The sequence below is a fragment of the Maylandia zebra genome, linkage group LG18 (genome assembly GCF_041146795.1).
Source record: "Maylandia zebra isolate NMK-2024a linkage group LG18, Mzebra_GT3a, whole genome shotgun sequence".
In the NCBI taxonomy this organism is placed as follows: Eukaryota; Metazoa; Chordata; class Actinopteri; order Cichliformes; family Cichlidae; genus Maylandia; species Maylandia zebra.
Window position 1 is genome coordinate 1,807,857 of NC_135184.1, and position 20,735 is coordinate 1,828,591.

Sequence of the window (20,735 nt, forward strand, 5' to 3'; positions counted from 1 at the left end):
ATCCAGCTAAAAAATATCGAGATATGAATTTTGGGTCATATCGCCCAGCCCTAGCGCAGCATTGATATAATTTTGATAAATCTAGAATACAACATTTTTCTTTAGTCATTTAAATGTTATAGATTAAAAACTATGATTTATAACACGCAGCTGTAACCTGCACTCATCATTTGTTTTTAAATGGCTGTTATTATTCTGCAATTTTCACTTCATTACGTGATTTTGTACATTTTCCTTTTAAGGTCATAAACCTGAGAACAGGAAGTACAGATGAGTCCAAGTCTGTCACATGATGAAGCAAAGTGTCCGTTTCATTAACATGCACCGTCAGCATCAGAGTCACATCACTCTACGTCAGCTCTTCGTTCTTTACTGCCTGCTAAAAAAATATATCCGTATGTAAGTGGTGCTAGTCTGAAGGCTGGGCCAAAATGTCAGTCTGGTTTTATCCACCTGCTTCCTTTTGTCCAAACGAAATAAATGTTTTCTTATTAAAGTATGGTGCATATACTGCATTTAAAACTGTCAAACAGCTTTAATTTGTATAATTTTTACTAGATTGATATCAAGAGTCTAAAGTTGTGGTCATATTCTTAATAAAACAAGACTTTCTGGTGAATCATGTTTGTCTCAATTTTAGTCCTTTAAAGGTTTTCTGCTGTAAGCGCCGTGTTGGGCCTGAGGTCACTGATGAAAACAGTGATTAAAAGCTTCTCTTACAGACACTAAACCTCTGACATGGTGTCCCACCAGGCTCTGCCCAGGACACGCCTTTCAAACAGTTACCTGATCCATAAGCCAGAGGAAACACACCTGTACGATGATGACACCCCGCTTTACGTAGCAGCTGATCCTGATGACCTGAGGCCACCGTGTCCTTTAAACCAGGCTGTGGATGAACCCCAAAGACCAAACTTCATTTTATACAAAGAGAAGAGAGCGATGAGTCAAAAGCTTCACATTTATTTGATCTTAAGATGAATTTAAGAGTAAATATGTTGAGTAGAAGTTCTGAGGTCAAGACTCTGAGTTGTACCGAGGTTTGGATTTTTCTTTGTTACTCAGTTTGTTGCACACTTTCACCGTTTCTCGATTACACGAAAACTAATGAACCAAAGTTCCTGAAAACTGAATCGGTACAAACGGGGCAAAAGGAGGAGCACGTTTGGTCCAGATGCAGAACATAGTGTTTAAGGGAAACATTGAAGCCTGTTTGCAGCAGAAACCTTAGTTTCAGGAGAGAAAACCTCAGTAAAACATGTTAGAAATGCATTTTTTTAAATAAATTAATAAATTATCTCACTGATGTGATGAAGAAGAAAACCTGGCACATAAACTTTAAACTCATGTAAGTTTCTGTCTGCTGTGAGATCGGCCACTCGTGTTTCTTCTTACAGTGTACGAGCCTATCATAAATGCTTAAATGAACACGTTTTCCCCGCCATCCACGAGTTTCCCGCTCATGAAGACGTCCGCACCGACATTGAACGGTTTCCCTGAAACTTCATAAAGCTTTAAATAGAGCTGGCCCGTCCTCCCCGGACCGACGTGCAGCGGAGACGATGAAGGAGCCCTCGTTTCATGAGCTCTGCTGCTAAATATACTTGAGAGCAGCTGTAAATCTTTCTGTTGGGGACGAAGAGGAGGGCAGCTCTCCATTTTATCATCACCCCCTCACAGTGTTACTGAAAGCCTCACTAAATCGTTCCTTGTCCTTCCGTGCAGGTTCACCCCTCCTCCTCCTCCTTCTCCATTTTCCTGCCGTCTGGATTTTCTTTGTCGACATTCATCTCCTGTGTTGCCATGGCGCTGCTGAGGACAGCAAGTCGAGTGAGAGGTGGAGAAAACGAGATGAAAAAAAAAATGAAAGGGACAATAAACACAGGGGCGTACAGTACGTCCTCGCGGCCCTCGCCGTCTTTGTGGGATGTGACAGTCCATTTGCTGCGTTATCGCCGTGGAGGCGGTGGAGATAGCATCCACCTGCTGACGTCAGGCAGGGCGGCCGCTGCAGATCAAACGTTTAAGAAACAATGAAGAGCTGGATGAAGAGATTCCTCCAAAGAGTGTTGGAGGTGCTGAAGAGTCTGAGGCACAAACAGCTGCACGGATCAGGGCCAGAACCCCCCCACCTCTGTTCTTTATCTTTGGACAGTTGCAGGTAAAACATGTGAAAAACAAATCAGTGACATTCAGTAAAGCTGCGGGTCAGCGGGAATCGAACAGAGACCTGCTGCTGACTCATCGGCACGCCTGCCAACACAGGAAACTCCTGCAGTTTGCAAGACCCTCAAACTTCACTACAGATAAGTTGTGCACACAGCCAAGTTTGCGGTTTGGTCTACCGTTGCTCACGTTTCCTGCACTCTGCACATTTCACTCTCAGCTCCAGCTTCACCACCAAACGTACCACAGCAACCAGTGAGGAGTCGAGATGTGTGTGGCTCTTTGCATGTGCGACATGAAGACTTACAGATTCACAGGTGTGAGCTTGTAGAATGAATACCTGTTAATGCACACACTGAAAACAGAAACGTCTCCACGCTGAAGACGATGTTTAGTCCTTTTAAATCGACCTCGGGTTAGAGCTTGGTGCGGGTCGTTTGTGCAGGTGTGATTGAAAACAAACCGAACCGCAGTCAAAGCTACAGGTTTACAAACTCATTGACCGGATCAGAGCAGAGCAAACGACCCACAGGTGAGAAAACGGCCTGAGATCACTTGTGTGACTCAAAACATGCAGGACTTCATCTGCACTGAGTCACTGAGACAGTCAGCTATTACACCATCACCCTTTAAAGCCGGTCGGAGCAGCACGCTACGTTTTGGTAACTATTTTTAAATCCCTGTAGAACCAGAACCACGTAGCTAGCTCAATAATTTTTTTTTTTTGCATATGAAACCGGAGGAGTTGTACTTACATCTGATGCCATCAGCTTGTCCTCGGTCACGGTTTCCTTCCACATAAAGCTTTGCAAAAATTACATAAAAACCACTTGCAGTAACAAAAACATAATATTCCAGAAACACGCTTTGCCGATCAGCTGTTTGTAACACTTCCTAGGTTGGAATAGACGTCAGCGCGAACTATCGCATGTCCGCCATTTCCTGGCCGAAACCGAAATGTAGTTTTTTAAAAATTTTTTTATTTACTTATGGGCCTTATAAGCCTATACTGGTGTTTTTAAAAGTCATGCTGGACTTCATGCTTTTCTGAATAGTTGCTGGGATGCTTAGAACAGAAAATGCACTGCTTTAAATAGTTTATTTTGATGCACCTGCTGTTTTCTTTGCAAATTTGCATTATAATATTTAATTTTGTTTTTTCTGCAGTATATAAAAATTGGTGTATCTAAAAAATAGAACGATAAAGACACTCAAAATAAATTTGCTGTTGCTGTAAACTATTTTTTGCAACTTTTCTGTATTTAAAGTTTTGAGGGATAAGCTTCTTAAATTTCTCTAAGTAGAAATATGTGTAAAATATGCGTATTGCACTTTTTTGCAATTTATGTAGTTACTGTGGACTTAATGCAGACATATTACTAAAATTTGGGCTATAACAGTTGTATTGATGTATAGCAACTTGAAATGCTCCCACAAATGGCTCCACAGCATGTAAAAATATAAAGTAAGCTCTGGCAGACTTGGTTCTATGGCAGGGTTAAACACCAGAATTAGCATGTTAGCAAGCTGTACGGGTGCATCACACAGACACCGGCTCACTGACGCTCAGTAACCTCCAAATACAATCCTAACAGTTCCCCAGCGCTCGCGCTCAGACTTCTTGGACGGCCTGTCGGTACACTAACCTCACAGCAGCCATATTACTGTCAGCTAATGTCACTAAACACGCTCCAAAACACTCCCACAGCACAAATACGCACAGAGCTAGCAGCTACAGCCGCCTGTGTCACCATCCACCTGTCAGCCAAAGAGGCCACGCCCCTAAAAATGCTAATTTATTACAGTTTAAACATGTGAGTTTTTACCACAGAGCAAATCATTTGTAATCAGAGCACGTCGTGCTTCAGATAGGTGTGAAACATGATGGCGATGTGAAATAATACAGCAGTACCAAGAAAACAACCCGGCGGGATGGGAAGGTGAGGGGTGGGGGTTTACCTGGATCGGGGGGTAAGGGTTGGAGGAGCAGGAGGGGAGGGGGCTTTCCTCTCCGTGGGGGTAGAGAGTGGAGGACGTAGGGGAGGGGAGCTCCGGGTGATGCTGTCCTAAAGTTGAGCCGTCAAAGATGCACTCCAGAGACGCTACCTAAAGGACAGAGGAGCAGAGGAGGAGACACGGCGGCTCGCTCAGACACGGCAGGAGGAGCGTCACAGACAGACAGACACGGAGGAGCGCTCAGGGAGGCGTCTCCGTACGGATGAAGGTGACATGTTTCTACACTGAACGACCAAAAGAACACAGCAAACACTGGACAGACAAACATGGTTCCCTCTGATTGGCTAGTGCACTCGTCTCCACCACCTTTCTGCTTTAACGATAGTCGCAGACACCTCCACCCCCGGGGGCCGCACACATGCGAGACCTGATCCAAGACTTTCGGTCAGCAGGACCTTTTACCTTCGTTCATCTACAGATTCAAACCGACACTCTGTAATTTACATCAACTTCCTCTGAGTCCACTTCCTGTCAGAGGGCAGATTCACCCCATCATGTGATGTTACTGCAATTTAACATTTTCTGAACAATTTGTACTATTGTGCAAAAACATACTGTGATTTATCACTATTTTAAACTGAAGTTAAACTTTGTCAATTCAGTTTTATTTATTTATACGGCGCCAAATCACAGCAACAGTCACCTGCAGGTCCTTTAGACTGTAAGGCAGACTCCACTACAATAACTTCATCTAACAGCATAATGGTTCTCACTGCAAAATGAGACTGACAGACATGGACACAATGAACGTAGCACAGTCAGTTTAACCTTAAGCAACAATTTACTGTGAGAAATCATAGAAAATCACATCTCTGTTGCCGTCTGTCCACACAGAGGTTCACATGTAGTTGTTACACGAGTTTGTCTGTTCTACATGAATCTAAGCAGGATGCCTGCAGCTGCCTGACAGACTCAGACTGATACCAACCGGCTGTCTGCGTTTGTAAAGTAGATGCACTCATTTGCAAACCTTTGACAACGAGTGCAGTCAGAGTCAGACTGCCACTGTTTGCAGAGAGGTTGCCCTCTCGTTTGTAGTATTCAGACTGTACACAAAATATTGCAATGCTTTGCTGTTTCGATTTTTCACCAGCCTGAAAGGTTAATGCTGTAAAACGGGATGTTTTCATGCACGCTACTATCTTTGGCTAACCCCGACCAATCAGAAGTCACTGCCTAAAGACAATTTAGTGCTTTTAGACAGTTGGGCCCAGCTGAGAGACTGAGGGACTTTAGGCACTTAAAGCCTGGCTGCTAATACAGAGAATAAGCCGTATTATTTTTATCTTAATATTCATGACAAACTCTCGATGAGCTGCAGCAAATATACAACTCTAGGCTGATAACTGATTCCATTTATTGAATTTTTGGTTAATTTCCACCAAACAAAGAAAAATTATTGTTAAAAGGGACGATTTGAACATCTCGCCAGAGTTAAACTCAGAACTGGACATCATCTCGCATACCGATGTTTACGCACACAGAGCGCCTCGATGGTTTGAATCTGTAGATGAGACCTGACGAGAAGAATAACAGAATATCATCAGAGTCTGAACATCATTACAAATGAGGTCAGATCTGCTTTAAGAAGAAATCTGAGGGAGAGGAATCACAGAAACCTGAGCGTTCACAGGTGAGCGAGCGATAAACTGATGAGGAGGACAAAGAGGAGGAGGAGCTTTGATGGTTAACGGCGTGACCACAGGTCAGGAGAAGATCAGTGATCAATGAGCCTGCTGAGGTTTGTCTTTTTTATTCATGTCGATTTATTCAGTAGAAACAAAAATGGGTCAAACATTTATGACTTGATTGATTCTGCAGCACTTTTTGGTTCATTTCTGTTACTTTGAGGCTTTTACTGGACGGCAGGCTGAACCCTCTCAGAGACGAGTCCGTCACACTGTCAGGACCGAACACACAAGTCCGAATCAGGCGTGAACGCTGCTGCAACACACGTGTGGAAAACCACATACAACAGGGGGACACACACAGTGAACAGGTGAAGGCTACAACACATCACAATAAACCTCCAACTACACCACAGAACTGCAGCCCAGAGGCCGACGTTAGCTCACACACAAACCAAAACAGCTTTGACTTCATTCTCCTCATCCAGTGTTTAACATCTGGCCCAAAAAAGCCTCATCGAGATCAGTTTCTCTCTTTAGATCAACTAAAACTTTATCGTCTGCACTGAGCGGATCTTTCTCCAACCCTTGGACCACGATGGACTCACTCAGTCACGTGAACAGAGTTTTTTATTCATGCCTTCTGCTCTCTGAGGCTTATCTGACGCTGGTCCGACTGTTTCAGCGAGTTTGGCTGGTCAGATGTGAGAATGCGCGTCCTTCCCTTCGATCGACGGAGCGTTTGAACCGTTTGCAGCTCGACTGTTTCGTGTTCGGCTGTTTTTTCTTTCCTTTTCTTTTTAACGGTAATTGTTTCCTGCATAGAAACAAAGTTTAGTGGAGTTTCTTCTCACATCATCTCAAATCTTTACACCAAACACAGTGCTCCTCTCAGCTCTCCACATTTACTGTGGTGCATTTTTATTCCAGGAGTTCCAGATGTTCACGTGAACCTGTGTTGGCGTGAGCCGTGTTTTCAGCACGAGCAGATTCCCAGTTTTGACGCTGTGGACGCCGATGTTAAGCGTTACTTTGACATAATTATGTCAGCCGCTGTCTGAACTATGTGGACGTGCCTTATCTTTAAAATTAACGAGCTTTTTATTCTGTTTCAAAGAACAAAGCATCAAAAATCTGACAGATCTCGAAAGTCTTTAGAATGAACACAAATCTTTCTATATTAAGAGAGATTATAAAACATGACTCGTTCATTTCCCTCGTTCATGTGATTTATGATGTAATACCCTTCACAAACACTGGGAGGCAGTCACCTACAGATTTCATACAGGTCTCATATTTAAAGCACGAGACATTAAAAAGAAATTAGAGACATTTTTGAGATTTCTGTTAAATAAGGTTTAAATAAGAGACTGAAGCCTCAAAGAAAGTCGGGTTAGATCCACCTGGTGCGGCATCAACACCCTCTGTGAGGGCGCTTTGGCCTCGTGCTGCAGATGATCTGATCTCCACACGATGGCAGCAGAGCTCCATCTGCGAATCACAGCCACCCAGCTTTGATCTGATCCCATGTTCTCCGTTACCACGAGCAGTGCAGCGTGAAACGGGTCAAACCTCCGTGAAATATCACATCTCAGCTAATCGGAGATCGGATTAATCAGCTCTGAGCACGAAACACGGAGGCAGATTTCAGGCAGGAGGCCTTTCCGTTTGTTCTCTGGCGCCGCTGCACACTGATGAGGAAACACATTTATGTGACAATCAGCTGGAAATACAGCGACATCTCACCGAAGCAGCCTTTGGTTTTTATTTAAACTGATCTTTTATTAAACGATTTATTCATCAAACGTGGGAAGAAAAAGTCATTTTAATGACTATTTATAATTCATCACCTTCTTTGTCAAGAACGGCTTAAACTGAAGGTTATTTTCTGTATCCATTTTATTTTTACAAACTTAAAGATAATTTCAAACGTTTTGAAAGCGTTAAAGAGATTTTCAGTCTTACTTTAACAGCTCGTCAGAAAAAAGCATCTTTCTAAATACTGTCCACTTGTCCCTAATTAATCGGCCAAGCTACAAAAACACTGGATCCTACACTTCCCATAATGCACCGTGACAGCTCTTCTCCACAGACGATGGGCACACACATTAACGTGGACGTGTGGAGTTGGTGAAATGCTCCTTTAACGGCACACACAGTCGTTATGAGAGTAACGTGGAGGCCCGAGCAGCGACAGACACAAACACAGCGGGCGCTGACAGAAGCAGCACGAACAGGAGGCAGAGTCACGTGACTGGGAGCACGCCAAATTCCCCTGGTCGAGCTTCCAGGACGGCGAGAAACAGACCGAGCGCGATCTGGTTTCCAAACCGAGGCCCGGCTGTGAGAGAAGCTGCTCACATCACACGAGGAAAGTGTTTAAATATCAGCTCGTGCTTTTGTCCTGAAGCGTTTGAGTCACCTAAATTATTTTCAGACTGGGAAAATCCGGGAAACTAGTAGGAAGCTCTAACAGGGCGTTCCAGCAGCCAGGGCTGCTACTTCCCTCTCAATGTTTGGATGAAACATCAGGAGCTGGATGAATCCATGTTTGACAGAATTTCTGTCCTTTCACATTTATGATCGCACAGCTTTGATTCTGTTCATGGAAAACTTTAGGAAGCGTCCACTAGCGGGAAGTCCTGGACGGCCTCAACATCGAGACCCCAAACATCTAATCCTGTAGGTTTACCTCAGGGGGAATTCTCAGGCTCCGCCCACAATACCATGCGGTGATCTCACCTGGACTTTTACCTGCTGCAGCTGTAACACTGAAACGTGGACCAGAGGAATTTGAAAGGTGTGTGATGGCGCGATGACAGGAAACAGGTGTGAGCTTCAGAGCAGCGTCAGCATTTTAATGGGTCACATGATGCAACACATACAAGCAACAAGCCTCATCCTCCACGTGTGTGTGTGTGTGTGTGTGTGTGTGTGTGTGTGTGTGTGTGTGTGTCTAAAACAGATTAAGATTAAGACATTTATACTCATTTTATGACAAAAACCTGCTTCGTCGATTGATCGACTGATTAAAGTGGAATGCGGCGACTCTGATTGGTGTGCACACATAAACACGAAAAGTCGCCATCAGGAAACAAATGTAAAGAGATGAGAAACACATGAAAACATTTAACTTCACTGGCATTTTAACAAACTCTGGTCAGAATATCAGGCTCGTTCGTGCACCATGAAACGTTCCCGTTACATGAATATTTTATGAGCTGAAATCTTGGATTTTGCCTGAATGTTGGCTCAGCCAGGTCTTTTCAGAAGGACCGTTGGACTTAAAAACATTACATTAAAAACCTCCAGAAGCAGGTTTTCACTGAAACTGAGAGCAAGCTTTTTATTTGCTGCAGCTACAGAACATAATGATGCACCGCTCATCAATGATCTGACTGTGACGGACGTCTGAAATGAAGGCTGTGGCTCGCTGACTGTTTGAAAGAGAAGCCAGTAAAGTCGCCGTTTGGACCAATGAGAGAGACGGGAGGCTGAGACAATGCCATCTCCTACCTTCATCGGTGAGATGTGAGCGTGGGTGACGTAGCCGTGCACATTCTCGATCAGGGAAAGGTTCTTCTCTGCTACCTGGACCAGCTCTGGGCCCCCCGCCTCCTCCGTCAGCTGGGGGGAGCTCTGGTCCTGGGGGGACGAGTCCTCATCGTGGTGCCTGTACTTCTGCAACAGGAAAACACAAAAATCAGCAAAACGGGGCCAACAGCAATGTGACAACAACTCTAGTTCAATGAGTTGAACCGCTATGAGCAGCGACAGCGGGGAGGAAGAACCACCAAAAGAATCAGGCTCGGGGAGGAGCAGCTGTCACGATTATACACGACACATCTTCATGAAACTCTCCACTCGAGCACAACAACAGTGCAGGCGGCTCCACCATGTGGTGAGAATCAGTAATTACGGGTTCATTATTTACAGAGAAGAAAACGCAACAAACTAACAAAACAAAAACCTCAACGTAAAGAAGGGAAAACAAAGCGATAAAAGACAAACAAACCAGCAGAGACCTCATATTTAAAACCTTTTTTGTAATAAATTTTAAACCCAAACATGAGCTAACCTGCTTTTCTGTGTTTCAGCTTTCTAAACGGGCAGTTTTTGGTCAGTAATGTGACCCACGGGTCCACAGAGCCAAAATTCTGGGGGCTCTGATTGGCCTTGGTGAGCTGGAGGTGTCACCAAGTGAGTTTGTTATTCCCAGGAAGGAATTCAGAAAGAACGCCAGCGTGGCAGAGCCGATCAGCCACTAACCGGAAGGTCGGTGGTTCGATCCCAGGCTGCTCCAGTCTGCATGCCAAATATACTTGGGCAAGATACTAACCCATGTTGCTCTCCGATGCAGCCATCGGAGTGTGAATGTGTGTGAATGTTAGATACTTAAGCTTGGAAGTGCTTGTGTGAATGGGTGAATGAATTAGTTGTATAACGCGCTTTGAGTGCTCAGAGTAGAGAAGCGCTATATAAGAACCAGTCCATTTAAAGGATAATCCTTCTCTGATCCTCTGACTGCTTTTCTCAACAAAAGGAGGTGACTCACTGCTCGTCAGCACCAAACCCTTGTGACTGAATCATCGGTGCAGGTGAAGAAAACCTGTGCAAGAGAAGAAACTCAAGTCCCAGAGTGCACCTCTCCAACAAACATCCAATCACAGCTTGGGTCTCTGTTGTGGTCAGAGCTCCAGTCGGTGTAGTTTATAAAATAAAAACAAGGATATAAATGGAAAAAGAGCAGAAGTCCTCCTCGGAGGCCTCGTCCGTTGATCGGCAGCCTTCACATCTTGATGAGTCAGAGCTCTCCAGTCTTACTCATCTGTTTTCTGGCTTTGGGAGGAGAGACGCTCAGTGTGACAGGTGAACGACTCGACGGTCCTGCACAGACGCGGTTACGTAACCAAACCGAGTGATGGGCACTTTTCAGAGCGCCAACTCGCTGAGCGGGAGGAGGACATCAGAAACCTGAACATCACGGAGGTGTAACAGGAATTCAACCGACTGAAAACATTTCAACCAAAAACTAAGATCGCAGGATTTATTTGTTTCCTAAAATCATAAAGTTTCTTTATGAAAGTAAGTCTTTCTTTTCCCTATTAAAAAAAGAAAAAAAAAAACCCAGTGAAGGAGCTACGGACTTAAACGCTTCAGCAGCCAATCACGTTGCTCGATCTGAGGGCAGTGGTAACATTGTTGCAACCTTCCGTCTGTGTCGGCCTGACTTTAAGAAACACTTTTATGGACTAAATTCGTCTCCAGTCCACTGAGAATTAAACAGCTGAGACAAACTGTGAGAACATGCAGGCAGCTCGCCCACGCTCAGGAAAATAGAAGTTAATGCAGCTCCAGTAAGTGCTGCGAAAGTAAAAACACTCAGTCCACCATCTGAGGCTCGGCTAAAGAAACATCAGCGCGTTTTTATTATTATTTCATCTGAACACTTCGAAGAGTCTTTGAGGAGTCTGAAAAGAAAAATGCGAGTGTTTCTAATTGAACACGAGGAGCGTTAAACGAGCCCCAAAGGACAAGAACTAAATTCAGAAATGAGAGTGAGACCAACAGAAGTCGATTTAAAAGACTCGATACGTGTGAATCCCGACCTCAGAGACTAAAACAGTGTTTGTTTCAGTTCTAAAGAAAGTCAAACTGTGCTCAGCTCCAACATAATGATGAGTGTGGCTGATGAATGGAGACAACACCAGCGCAGCTTTGGAGGGTTACCGACGCCGGGCAGTGTCTTGGTTAGGCTCGTATACACACAGCAGCACAGGAAGCGCGTTGGACGAGGCTTTCAGGTCACATGACACAAACAGACACGTATGATCACAGTTTAGCCACAGTTTCATTTGTGCTGTAACACTAAACAGTTTCTTTATAACTGCCGAGCTACTCCAACGCTTACATCCTCTTCACTCACAGCTGGATCGGCATTTCTCAGCGTCAAAGTCTTATTGTTTGGTTTTAATATCGGAGCAAAGAGAATAATGCAGAGAAAATCCAAGGGTTTGAGCTCTCTGCTGGTTTTCATTCTGCCTGCTTCAGAGTCGGAGAAATGGGGGTTTGTGAGTGTTTCTGAGGAAATCCTCGGCTTTCAGGGGCTGTTTTCACTCAGGGATTTTAAAGAGGGGGAATTATTCAACTTTAATGGGTTAAAAAGGGGGGGAAAAAAAAAAAAATCAGGAGTAACCTGAGTACATTTATAACGTGCTGACAGGATCTCGGGATGATTTCAGAGCCGGGTGTTGGCTCCAGTGTTTTGGCTTTTTCTCGATCAGGGTCTCAAACACTGATCCCGCTTTGCTGCAGTCGGAGGTTTTGCCATGAGGCAGATTGGTGAAACCCTGACGGCGCTCTAAGAACCTCGGAAACTTTCAGCAGCAACTTCAAAGAGATGCTAAGCTGCGGCTGAACGGGATTATCCCACGCCTGAGTGGCTGTGGGCCGGATCAGCCGGCAGGTCAGAAGCTGAGCTGTTGGCCGAGCAGCGCCTCAAACTGCAGACCTCCCATCATCACTGAGGGCCTGAACCTTTAACGCCTCCGTCCTCCCGATCCCTCTGCTGACCGGCGCAGAGCCAGCAAACAGCGCGAAGGGCAACACCTCCGTTCATCAGGCTGAGAGGCGCCAGCCGGCCAGCGTTTGGTGAATTCAAGAAGGACGACGACAGCTGGCACAGAGGCGGCAGCGGCACACAGACGACACCCACAGATGTAGAGTGTGAATCTGAACAAGTCTGAGGCACAGCGACTCATTTCAACTTCATAACAGCACCAAAACTCTGGTGTCAACACGGCCTGGTCTAAAACATCCACACCATGACTTCCAGCTGCTGAGTGCCATCACATTCTTCAAAAACCTCAGTCTCATTTGAAATGTCTCTGATGCAGCTCTCAGCAGCATCGTCAGATTCATGTTTCAAACTACAGCAGTCCCCCTGATGTCGGTGCAGGTGCCTCCATCACACCTTCATCCTGTCAGACTGGCTGAATTACAGCTGAGCTGCTGTTACAAAACCCGTGTAGGTCTGTGAGGCTGCAGGAAGCCTGACTGTGAGCTGATGTTTCTCAGATCCAGCAGGAAGTCCAAATGGAAATGAGGTCGAGGCTGCGTCGGCAGCAGTCGGATCTGCACAGACATGGAGTCTGATGCTGACCTAACCCGACTGCTGGCTCTTTATGGAGGAACCGGCTGTGGAGGCGTCAGCTTTTCTCTCACTGTCACACACAGGCTGAGGATGGCAGGACACACAATTCTGATCAGAGGAAGACCAAAACAAAGATGCAAAAACTAGCAGCAGATGGCGTGGTCCCCACAGAGCTCCGATCTCTGCATCATGAAGCCGGTCTGAGAGGAGAGACACATGATTAGCCCAGCTGGGACAAACACAGAGGAAGGTCGCAGGAAGCTCAGGAAGCTCAGACATCCGGCCGTGAGAAGGAGCTCGAACTGTCCAGTCTGAGATGATCGTCCTGGAAAAACACTGGAGTAGTTTCTGTCTCCGAGTCGTGTTCAGCACTCTTGACTGCTTCCACCAAACCTCTCTGTTATTTTATCAAACTGAAGCTGCGATTTCTGCCTCCACGCCTGCTTTAACTGCTAAACAATGCAAGACACCGCTCAGCTGTTAATGACAGCACCACACAGAGGACTGTGTGTGATGTCACGACCACTGTAGCTTATTCTATGGAAACGAAACAGTTTTCTCCTCGTCCACTGAAAACATGGATGATGCCGCCATGAGTCACCCGTCGACTCGCTGAAGCTCTGAAGGTTCAGAGTAAGGTCGCTCGAAGGACTATATTTAAAACAAACCTGTGTAAACTTCAGAATAAGTGGATAAATAAGTGGATTAGCTCAACTCTTCTAAACCTGCACAGCCTGGCTGCTTATGAATACAGTGATGAGGGAGGCGTCAGCTCCAGAGACCAGGCTGTAAACATCTTTATTTCTGCTGGAGCCTCTAGTGGTCATTAGAGGAACTGTCACCCAGTGTTTGGATCAGTCTTTCTGGGTCACTTTAGTTTGCTCACTTATGACTTACAGCCAGCACATCATACAGACATGACCTTCACAAGCTAAAAGGTTTTAACTTATTAGTAACTTTTTACTGTTTTGGGCTCTGCACGGTTTCAGGTCAGCGGTACAAACGTTACGCTGAGCGGCGAGCAGGCCTCGTGCTGTAACTCAAACATGTCTGCTGACGTGTTTTTGACCTCTCTTCAGATGACGGTTTGCTGTCACACCTCACAGTAAAACTGAATCTTGCTGCTTCAGCCTGAAGATCATCACTAATACGAACACTTTCACTTCAGTTAATCATTAAAAATAATGATTCGCTGCAGAAATCTGAAACGCAGATAACCTCGATTAAGAGGAGGAATAATTTCACGGGTGCATGATTACCGTGCAGCTGGACGAGACTCGTGTTAATCGCATGCTGCCAATCACATCGTCTGACTCTGCTTCTGCAGAACGTCCACCGATCACCTACAGCTGCACGGCCTCTGTACCTACGTCCCCGAACAGCCGGAACCCCGGCGACGGGAGACCACCGCTGAGATGAAAACTTTTAGATTTACATTTTCATGAGCTTCTGTGACAGCAGCTGCTCGCGAGGTCAACAGTCGCGCGAACAGTAAGGCGAACATGTCCACGAAGAAGTGTTTTCACCATGGAAACCGAACCTGCTCCAGAGAACATTATGTTGTTATGGTAACAGATGAGCAGGTGTGGAACCACATCCTACAGACTCTCAGAAGCAACTTTACTCCAGCTTTCTCTTGTGTGGTTTTGCTTCATGTGTGATCCTGGAACTGACCTGATATCAGATATTTGTAATCAGAGCTTCAGCTGGAAGAATTAAACCGTCTCACACGCGTCTGAACTTTCACTTAACGGAGTATCTGCTGTAATCTCCGACTCCTCCACAGCTAGGATAAACCCCGGGCAACTTATCCAGTTGATAACCGCTTCGTGTGACCTCTCAGCCCGATTGATCGCATTGGGCTCAGCGAAGCCAGAGAAGGAAAACACATCGTGGTGAGCGCGCTCTGTAGCGCTGTGGCCTGATTATGTCATTTGAGTATTTGAAAGCAGGAAGTGAAGCTGAACGCTGGTGTGCGGGCTGATTAATTCCTGCTTTAATTACTGGAGTAACTGCTGGGATTCCCTCCACAGATTAACACAGATTACGTGACCGAGGGGAAGCACCACTGACGGTTCAGCATCTTCAGCCTCCTGCTTCCTGCACAGAACTGAAAAATCAGCTGAGACAGCTGGGAAGGGACCGGACGGAAGGGGCCAGGTCACATGACCAGGAGCCCAGGGGACGCGATGACTTGCAGCTAAGGCGAGGTCGGGTCGCCCGCCGCCGCTGTCGGGGCATATGGTGCTGAAGAGCAGATAAAAGTGAGGGCGGCAGCAGCTGAGGTCAGCGTAGAGAAACGCTCCTCTGCAGCTCAGATCGAAGGCTTCACCAAGGCGCCGCAGCACTCGAGGAACAGCGAGGTTACTCATCACTCGTCCTGGCAGGAAACAGGCTTTTGTTTTTGAGTGGGTTCAGCGAGATTCCTAAACCTAAAATAAGAAAATCTCTCCGTTAGAGCTGTGAACTACAAGCATGTAAAGTCTGCACGACAGTCATCAAGTCGAGTTACACCAGCAAACAGTGAGAATCCAGCAGAGTGAGCGTTTGTGTTTTCTCTGCTTAGAAAACACAAACGCTAACGGCTCTTCCTGTCCTCAGAAACGCTGATCATCGATCCTGTTACCTTTTTCAGAGCCTGCTCCATCCACAGACTGTAATCCACTGAAACCACAGCTGTGTGTGAAACCTGTCAGCTTACATATAAACTATCTGGCAGAGAGCAGCACGGGGAGTCTAAGGCTACGTTCACACTGCAGGCGAAAGCGCATCAAATCCGATTTTTTTGACCCTATGCGACCCATATCCGATCATGCTATGACAGTGTGAACGGCGCAAATCCGATATTTTCAAATCCGATCTGGGTCACTTTCGTATGTGGTACTGAATCCGATACATATCCGATGTTTTAGAAAGCGACTGCTGTGTGAATGGTCAAGTCGCATTAAATCCGCCTTTTACGTCACCGACACAAGACTGAAGCCAATTATCAGCGCCCGAGAAGACATCGCGAACGCTTCCTAGCCATCCAGTGTAGATGTCAGTGAAACTGTTGGGAAGACAACGTAAACATTTTATTTGTACTGTATAATCTGCAGATTCTGACAGAAATCTGCAGCTATCCTTTGAAGCACCGCTCCTCTCTAAAACAGCAATAAGGATCATTATTAGGTTATTTACATTATTATGTAAATAACAAAATAACTTAAAGCAAAAATTGGGAAACGTAAAGTCCGAAGTCTTTATATTAAGGGCCATCAGTCAAACAATACTGTTTGTTCTTGGTCTAAACAGAGCGCGTTGTGTGTGACATCTTCTTTTGCGCATGCGGGCCGCTTTGAGCGTTCACACTAGAGCGCGTTTGCTGTCGCATTTTATTTGTAGTGTGAACGAGGAGACAAAAAAATCGGATTTGATCAAAAAATCGGAATTGAGCATTAAGACCTGCAGTGTGAACGTAGCCTAAAGGTCGCCACAGCTCGACTCCTCTGAGGTTAAAGTTTAGTTACTAATTATTCATAGTTTTCAGCCATCTCTCCTACAAACATTTTAAAGTCATCATCAGGGTTGTTTTTTTGTTTTATTGGTCAAAGATTCAGTTTCCACTGCAGGCGCTGCTCTGACCTGACCTGTGACTGAACACGAGAAGCTTCTGCTCTGGTTAATCATCCAGGTAGCTGCATGTTCGAGCAGTTCGAGCTGGATGTGAAGCGGCAGTCGGCGAAGCATCAGGCAGCTGCAAGCAGATCGAAGCGCTGCGACGCTCACACGCAAACCAAGCATCAGGTCACAGGTTCGAATCCCTCTGCCCGGGCCCACATGGGCCACATTCAAAGAGAAATAAAGGTTTGAAGCAGCGATGCGGCGTAACGTCAGAGGGCCCATCAGCGAGACGCCGAGCCCACTCACCGTGGACCGCGGCACAAATGGAAGTGTGGACGTGGGAGGCAACGGGGAGGTTTCCACTGATGACACTCTCTGCATGAAGAGAGCTTCCTCCTCTCCTCCTCCTCCTCCTCATTTCTCTGAGAGCTGTCGAGGAGGAGGAGGCGGCACAGCGCCGACTCCTGCCTGCCAAAAGCTGCTATAAATAGGAGCATCACCGCAGAGAGGATGTAGCAGGATGTTCAGGACGAAGAGGAGGAGGAGGGCTGCTGGATGATTCAGGGGGTGATGAAGAGGAATGCAAAGAGAAAGATAGAAACAACCGACGGAGGACTCACTCACCACCACCTAACTGGAGGACTTTGCTGTTTGTGTCGTTAAAAGCCGCAGAGCAGAACAGAAAAACACGCTAAGCACACGCTGCTGGTCTGAGATCAGATTTACTGCCCATTTATTTAGCTTTTAAACATGCTTTCTACACGAGTGAGGTAAAAACTCAAAGGACAGTTTATTAGGTACACTGTTTGGCTGCAATCTACATGTTACAGTCACTGATAGGCCAAAGAGAAGCTCTGTGATTTAGGCCCTTCATCAGGACCCACAGGGCTGTGTGATCAAAGTGAGATGACTAAATTAAACAAGCCTGCGACGACACGAGATGGTAAAAACCACAGTGTTCATGAGCTGTAACTGGTTTCAAGCAGCGCCTGACCCACAGGGTGACAACTCTGTAAAGTTCACCTGAACTTTTTGAAGTTTCCTCCAGTGAGCGATGCTAAAAACATCCAGGTCCTGGTCTTGTTCCTGCTCGTCTGTGCCACAGACGTTAAACTGGTGCAGTGTATCGACGGGCCTGAGGCTCCAGACTCTAAATCTGCAGTTTTTCAGGGCTGGAATTTTAAATTCGTCTCTTCTTCCAGCTTTATTAATAACATGTGAAATGAGCTCATTAATATGCGCTCTGTGAAGAGCAGAAGGTCCTCATACGTCGCTCTCGTTTGAATCTGACAGCCGTCGGTCTGATCTGTGAATCGAGATGATCTCACAAACCCGGAGAGACGGCCGTTCAAAAGTCTGAAAATGGGTTCAGAAAAAGACAGCAGCTCCCTAAATACTCGACGCCACAATGATTGATAACTTCCGGCACAATGTATCGAGTGAGTGGCTGTGAGAGCGGTCGATGGCAGCCGATCAATGGGACTTAATTAAGACTAGTCTGTGAGTCTAGCTCTGTGAGCAGAGCAGAAGTGGCGGCGGCGGCGGCAGCTCGCACTCCGACCGTCTCCGTGTGAACGTCTAAGCTCCTGATTTATGAGCATCCCGATCCCGACAGATTAACACCAGATTCCAATCAAACCCTGATCCACACGGGAGTAATCCGAGCGGCTCCTGAACCACAGCTCAGAGGTCAACACGCTGCTCCACATGATACCACAAACCCCTCCCCCTCCTCCTCCAGGCGATGGGTTATTGCCCAATCAAAGCCCAGAGGGCCAAGAGGTCAACTGGGACAGACGCTGCTCTGAGTCTGAATAGCTTCCCCTACTTCTGCTGTGACATCACCTGAGAGCCAGTCAGGTCATAAACGGGAGGACACCGCCAAATTAAAAGCACCAACTTTAAAGAGACGAAGGGTTGGGATCAATGAGCTCCGAGAGTTTGGTTAAAGGAGTTTCCAGAACAATCAGATGCTCTTAGGAACGTTAAAAACATCCCATTCAGAAAACATCGCGTTATCGGTCGGACCACCTTTCAGTCACCACCAGCTCGTGGTCACAGGCGAGGACAGGAACATCAGTCCACCTGCAGATCAACAGCTGAGCCCTCACTACCAATCCGTCTGCCAATCTCCAACTCTGGTTTTCATCAAGAGAAAAAGACTGAGTTAACTTCAACAACCTGGAGCTGCCAATCCATGTTTTCCAGCTGAGAATCGGTGCAAGTTTTCCGAGTTTAAGCACTTGATTTAGTTCAAAACACTCAGGAAAAACAACGGCTCAACAGGGCAGATGGAAAATGAGAGCTTTTGGGGTGAGCCGTCTCCTTTAAACTTCCTGTGAAGCTAATCCGGGCTTCAGTAGTCTGAGCATCTCAAATCAAGAGAAAATCTTCCAGTTTTTCCCGCTTCAGTAAAGAATTCCTTCTTTGTTTTCCTCGGCTGTAATTTCATGCCAGATCGTTGGAAGAAGTCGACTTGATCTGACCAACAGAGACATCTGAAGCCTCGGAGTTGAATCAAGTAAAGGAGGACGACTGTGACGTGTTGCTCACTTACACAGAAATCACATTAAGAGGGGTCGTTCAAGGGCCGGCACGAAGAGAAGAGCAATTACGGAAACGAGCTGCGAGACATGAAAAATGGAGCCGTTTGTTGAACAGCAAAGTTTTTACGCTCATCGTTTCCTCAAAGACGCTCAGACACAGCCGCACAACAGGAAACAGCCGAGCAAGATCAAACCTCCAAACCAGGCCGGCGGACACGATCAGGAGAGGCTGAGCCACCACAGGTTTAAAGACACCCCATCTCATACACATGGAGCATTAAAGAGCAACTGGGGTTTAAATCGGGACATCTTCCTGAATTAACTTGTTTGTCATAATAAGTTTAATCCAAATTTACTAAAACATGATTTGAAACGTGGAAAAACAGATTTATTGTTTTTCTGAAGACGTGTGAAGCTGCTCACAGCAAGTTCTTTAAATGAAAGGTTGTTAAAGTAGTTTATACGATCACTTTGTACATCCTCGGGTCTGCTGGTGCCCCTCTGACGACTGGCTGAGTTTAAAAAGACACCTGATCTGTCTCCTCCAATCAGTGATCTCCAGAGTGTAATCCCCACTGAGACATTAAACTGCGTAGTTACTCTGCCTTATTCTCACAACACTACAGTTTGTAATAAATGCAGAGATCATGCACAAACTCGCTCCCAGAGACCTGACTGGCATCTCTCTGGACTGCCTGCTGTGAGGCCACCACGCTGCCATGATCATTGTAATTCAAATACTCCGTCTACTCTCTGACATGACGTCATAATTATCATAATTTTACTCCCTGAAGGTTCTGTTTTATTGTTGCAGTCGTGATATCACCTCTGTAACCGTGCAGCTCGTGGGAAACTTTCTTGGCTTCTACAGATTGATCAAAGTCAAACATGCAGAGGTGGTGAACAGAAAGCAACATGATGAAATCTGTTAACTGTAAGTGCGTTTTTACTTTGGATCCTTTTCAGGTTCATTTGTCTCCATATTTGTGCATTTATGGGTTTTTTCTTCAGTACTGAGACAGTAAATCTGTTAAAACGTGTGAATATTTCATGAGTTCTGCAGAGTCTCTGTGTGCACGCCGTGCCCTGACGTCTCTCGGCTGACAGCAGAGCTCACGAGGGAGCGAGCTTTCGGTTCGCTGGCGTTTCCCTGCACAGCACATGATGACCACACACGCACGTGCCCTCCAGCCTGCCGCTGACGCTCCCCGCCAGCCAATCGCGCCTCAGCGACGCTTCAAACCCAGCCTCCGATTGGACGGTACGGAGAGCGGGGCGCGACGGGCAGCTCGGGCGGCCAATGGCATGGCGTCAGGTCACAACGGTAAACACAGCCGCTCGGTGACAGCCAGCGAACACGGGTTATTTCCCCCTCAGCAGTTGCCTGACAGGAGCAGAGCGGGAGGACACAGCAGGAGCAGGTTTATATGTTCATCGTTTTCAGGGTTGTGATTCGCAGCTCGTCTGAGTGTGCGTTTGACAACGTGCCCTGCAGCTTTTCTGTCTCACCCACACACTTCTGATTACGCTCACAGTCCAGCCATCGCTGCTCCTGCACAGCTTTATGTAAGAAAACATCAGCAGCTACTGATTGGTTTGAGTTGTAGAAGTAAATTTAGACCC

At 46.2% G+C, this 20,735-nt stretch overlaps 1 protein-coding gene across 14 annotated transcripts in view; it reads right to left on the reverse strand.

The window, feature by feature from the left end:
* The window catches only part of dlg1b (discs large MAGUK scaffold protein 1b), a 99,158-nt gene that overhangs the window by 30,870 nt on the left and 47,553 nt on the right, over positions 1 to 20,735 (reverse strand). For 10 of the 14 annotated variants that reach the window (XM_076876657.1, XM_076876656.1, XM_004573503.6 and 7 more), the window contains one exon: positions 9,327 to 9,491. In XM_076876657.1, coding sequence (XP_076732772.1) covers positions 9,327 to 9,491 — 165 coding nt within the window. Of the gene's footprint in view, positions 1 to 4,125; positions 4,273 to 9,326; positions 9,492 to 20,735 lie in introns of all 14 variants that reach the window. The other 4 variants (XM_004573488.5, XM_004573489.5, XM_004573492.6 and 1 more) reach the window with 2 other exon arrangements.